Genomic DNA, 2,643 nt, shown 5'->3' on the forward strand with positions numbered 1-2,643 from the left:
TTCCCTCATCGACACACCTGGTTAGCCCTTTGAAAAATTCAATCAAGTTGGTCAGACATGACCTTCCCTTAACAAAACTATGTTGACTGGTCTTCATTAATCCCTGCTTCTCCAAATGCAGATTATTTCTGTCTCTCAGAATTTCTTCCAATACTTTCTCCACCACTGATGTTAAGACTGACTGGTTTGTAGTTTCCTGGTTTATCCTTTTCTCCCTTCTTGAATAATGGAACCTCATTGGCTCTCCTCCAGTTCTCCGGCACCTCTCCTGCGGCCAGAGGGGAATTGAAAATTATTGCCAGAGCCCTTGCAATTTCCTCCCTTGCCTCACTCAACAACTTGAGATACATTTCATCTAGCCTGGGAGATTTACCTACTTTAAAGCCAGCCACACCATTGAGAATCTTCTCTCCATCCCTGTTAATTTCTTTAATTTTATCATAGTCGTTCTCCCTGATTTCTATACCTACATTGTCCATTTGTGGACACTGACACAAAATACTCATTTAGAACAGTGTTTTCAAACTTTTTTGGCTGGGTAACATTTTTACCAACTGGCCACCCTTCAGAACTCATGCCGGCTGACCTTTGCGACCCACGCCAGCTGACCTTTGTGACCCACTTTGGCCAATGTTCGCAACCCACACTGGCTGACCTTAGCGAACCACGAGGCCAAACTTTGCGACCCACCATTTTCACTTACTGTTAAGGTGACAGATAAGCCTGCTTGGTCCTCATGATCTCACTTACTTTGTCATTCAATGTTACATTTCTGCTGAGGACTTCAGCTGATGAGTTAGGATCTCACTGCTTCCTTTGAAAACTTGCCATGCATAGTCTTCAAATGCCTTTGAAGTTTTGAGGGTTTTAATCTTTTATTTACCAGTACTTTCCTGCGTATAACACACATGGGCTTTGCATCCTGATTGGCATTGGCACAATTAATAAAGCCATACCTTGAGAAATCATCTTTATACTCTTTGTTCCAGGTTTCAGCTTCTTCTTAATGGGTTGTTTATCAGAGGCCCTGGAGCTCACACCCGCACTGCTTTGTCCTAGCCATGGACCCTCTTGAACAGCTCACACCACCACTGCTTTGTCCTGCCGTGGACCCTTCTGAGAAGCTCTCTCCAGCAGATTCAGTTGTGAGATCCTGGCCTGTTAGTGTCTCTGACTCTCTCTTCCTTATTACAAACTGATCCATCTTCAATTCTTCACAGACTCCTGTTGTTTGCTTGCTGGCAGCTACAAAATGGAAGAATATCTCCTCTGTGATTTCATGGCCAAAGCGCTGGTCACGTGACATCAGTGCACATGCCAGGTGCGTGACCTGCTCTCTGCTGCTGCTTCTGGTAGCTCTGCCATTTTAAAAATGAAATTTGGTCCTGAGTCAGTGCGCTGACGTCAGGAGGAGATGGTACTGGGCAGCACGCTGGCGTCAGGAGGTGGCACCAGCTGGACACCGGACCTCCGCATTGCTGGATCTGCTTGAGGGGGCATGCATACGGGCAGCATAGATTCCCATGAGTGAAGACTGCTAACTTATAATGCACCATTATTGTGTCACCATTGCAGAGGTTTCAAACATTCACACACATTTCACATGCTGGTCCTTAAATTACTCTTGCCCTGCCCCAGAGGAAAACCACATGTCATTTCTTTTCAGTGACTACTGCTGATGCCTTCTTCTTGGATCTCAGTTTGAAGAACAAACAAATTAGTGCAATCCCTGTATGTGTAGCTATCACATAGTTCCTTCTCCCTGTGATGGTGTAGATATTGAAGTACTTGTGGAAGCCAGTGAACTGGTGCATCATGACCCACCAATCTCACACCTCACCCCCACAATCTTTACTGGGCCGCTCTCAGTGTCTTTCACAGGCCCCGAGCTTCAACAGTCCGACCACCGGAGGTTCTGCCACTGCCTTCTCCTTCTGATCAGCGGAACAATGGGGTGCTGGATGTGGCGTTAGAAAAGCTAATCACCCATTGAATAATTTGGATGCCAATCGGATGGTGCAAGGCACAATGCTGTGGCTGCTGGCAGTCGTGGCCAGCACGGTAGCATGGTGGTTAGCATAAATGCTTCACAGCTCCAGGGTCCCAGGTTCGGTTCCCGGCTGGGTCACTGTCTGTGTGGAGTCTGCACGTCCTCCCCGGGTGTGCGTGGGTTTCCTCCGGGTGCTCCGGTTTCCTCCCACAGTCCAAAGATGCGCGGGTTAGGTGGATTGGCCTTGCTAAATTGCCCGTAGTGTCCTAAAAAGTAAGGTTAAGTGGGTGGGTGGGTGGGTGGGGGGGGGGGGGGGGGGGGGGGTTTTGGTTTGTTGGGTTACGGGTATAGGGTGGATACATGGGTTTGAGCAGGGTGATCATTGCTCGGCACAACATCGAGGGCTGAAGGGCTTGTTCTGTGCTGTACTGTTCTATGTTCTATGTTCTATTCTCAACTTAAAAGCCCTTTGTGGCCGTTGGGTGCTACTACAGCAAACGGAAAAAACGCAAACGATCGCTCCGCGGCCCTCCCAACATCGTCCCGTAACCCACCCCTGGTTTGCGACTCTAAGTTTGAAAACCCCTGATTTAGAACTCTACCTACATCCTCTGGCTCCACACACAAATCTCCTTAAACTCCAGAGTACAGGC

General features: G+C 48.1%; 1 protein-coding gene across 1 annotated transcript; it reads right to left on the reverse strand.

The window, feature by feature from the left end:
• Positions 1-1,652: 1,652 nt before the first annotated feature.
• Positions 1,653-1,814, reverse strand: LOC119973764 (ATP synthase membrane subunit DAPIT, mitochondrial-like). The gene has a single exon (XM_038812187.1). The coding sequence runs from the start codon at positions 1,812-1,814 to the stop codon at positions 1,653-1,655; it is 162 nt and encodes a 53-aa protein (XP_038668115.1).
• Between the last annotated feature and the right edge of the window lie 829 nt (positions 1,815-2,643).

Source organism: Scyliorhinus canicula, chromosome 11, assembly GCF_902713615.1.
Source record: "Scyliorhinus canicula chromosome 11, sScyCan1.1, whole genome shotgun sequence".
In the NCBI taxonomy this organism is placed as follows: domain Eukaryota; kingdom Metazoa; phylum Chordata; class Chondrichthyes; order Carcharhiniformes; family Scyliorhinidae; genus Scyliorhinus; species Scyliorhinus canicula.

What these genes read in the sequence shown, in the direction of transcription:
- LOC119973764 (XM_038812187.1), bottom strand. Translation starts at nt 1,814, where the DNA reads ATGCACCAGTTCACTGGCTTCCACAAGTACTTCAATATCTACACCATC.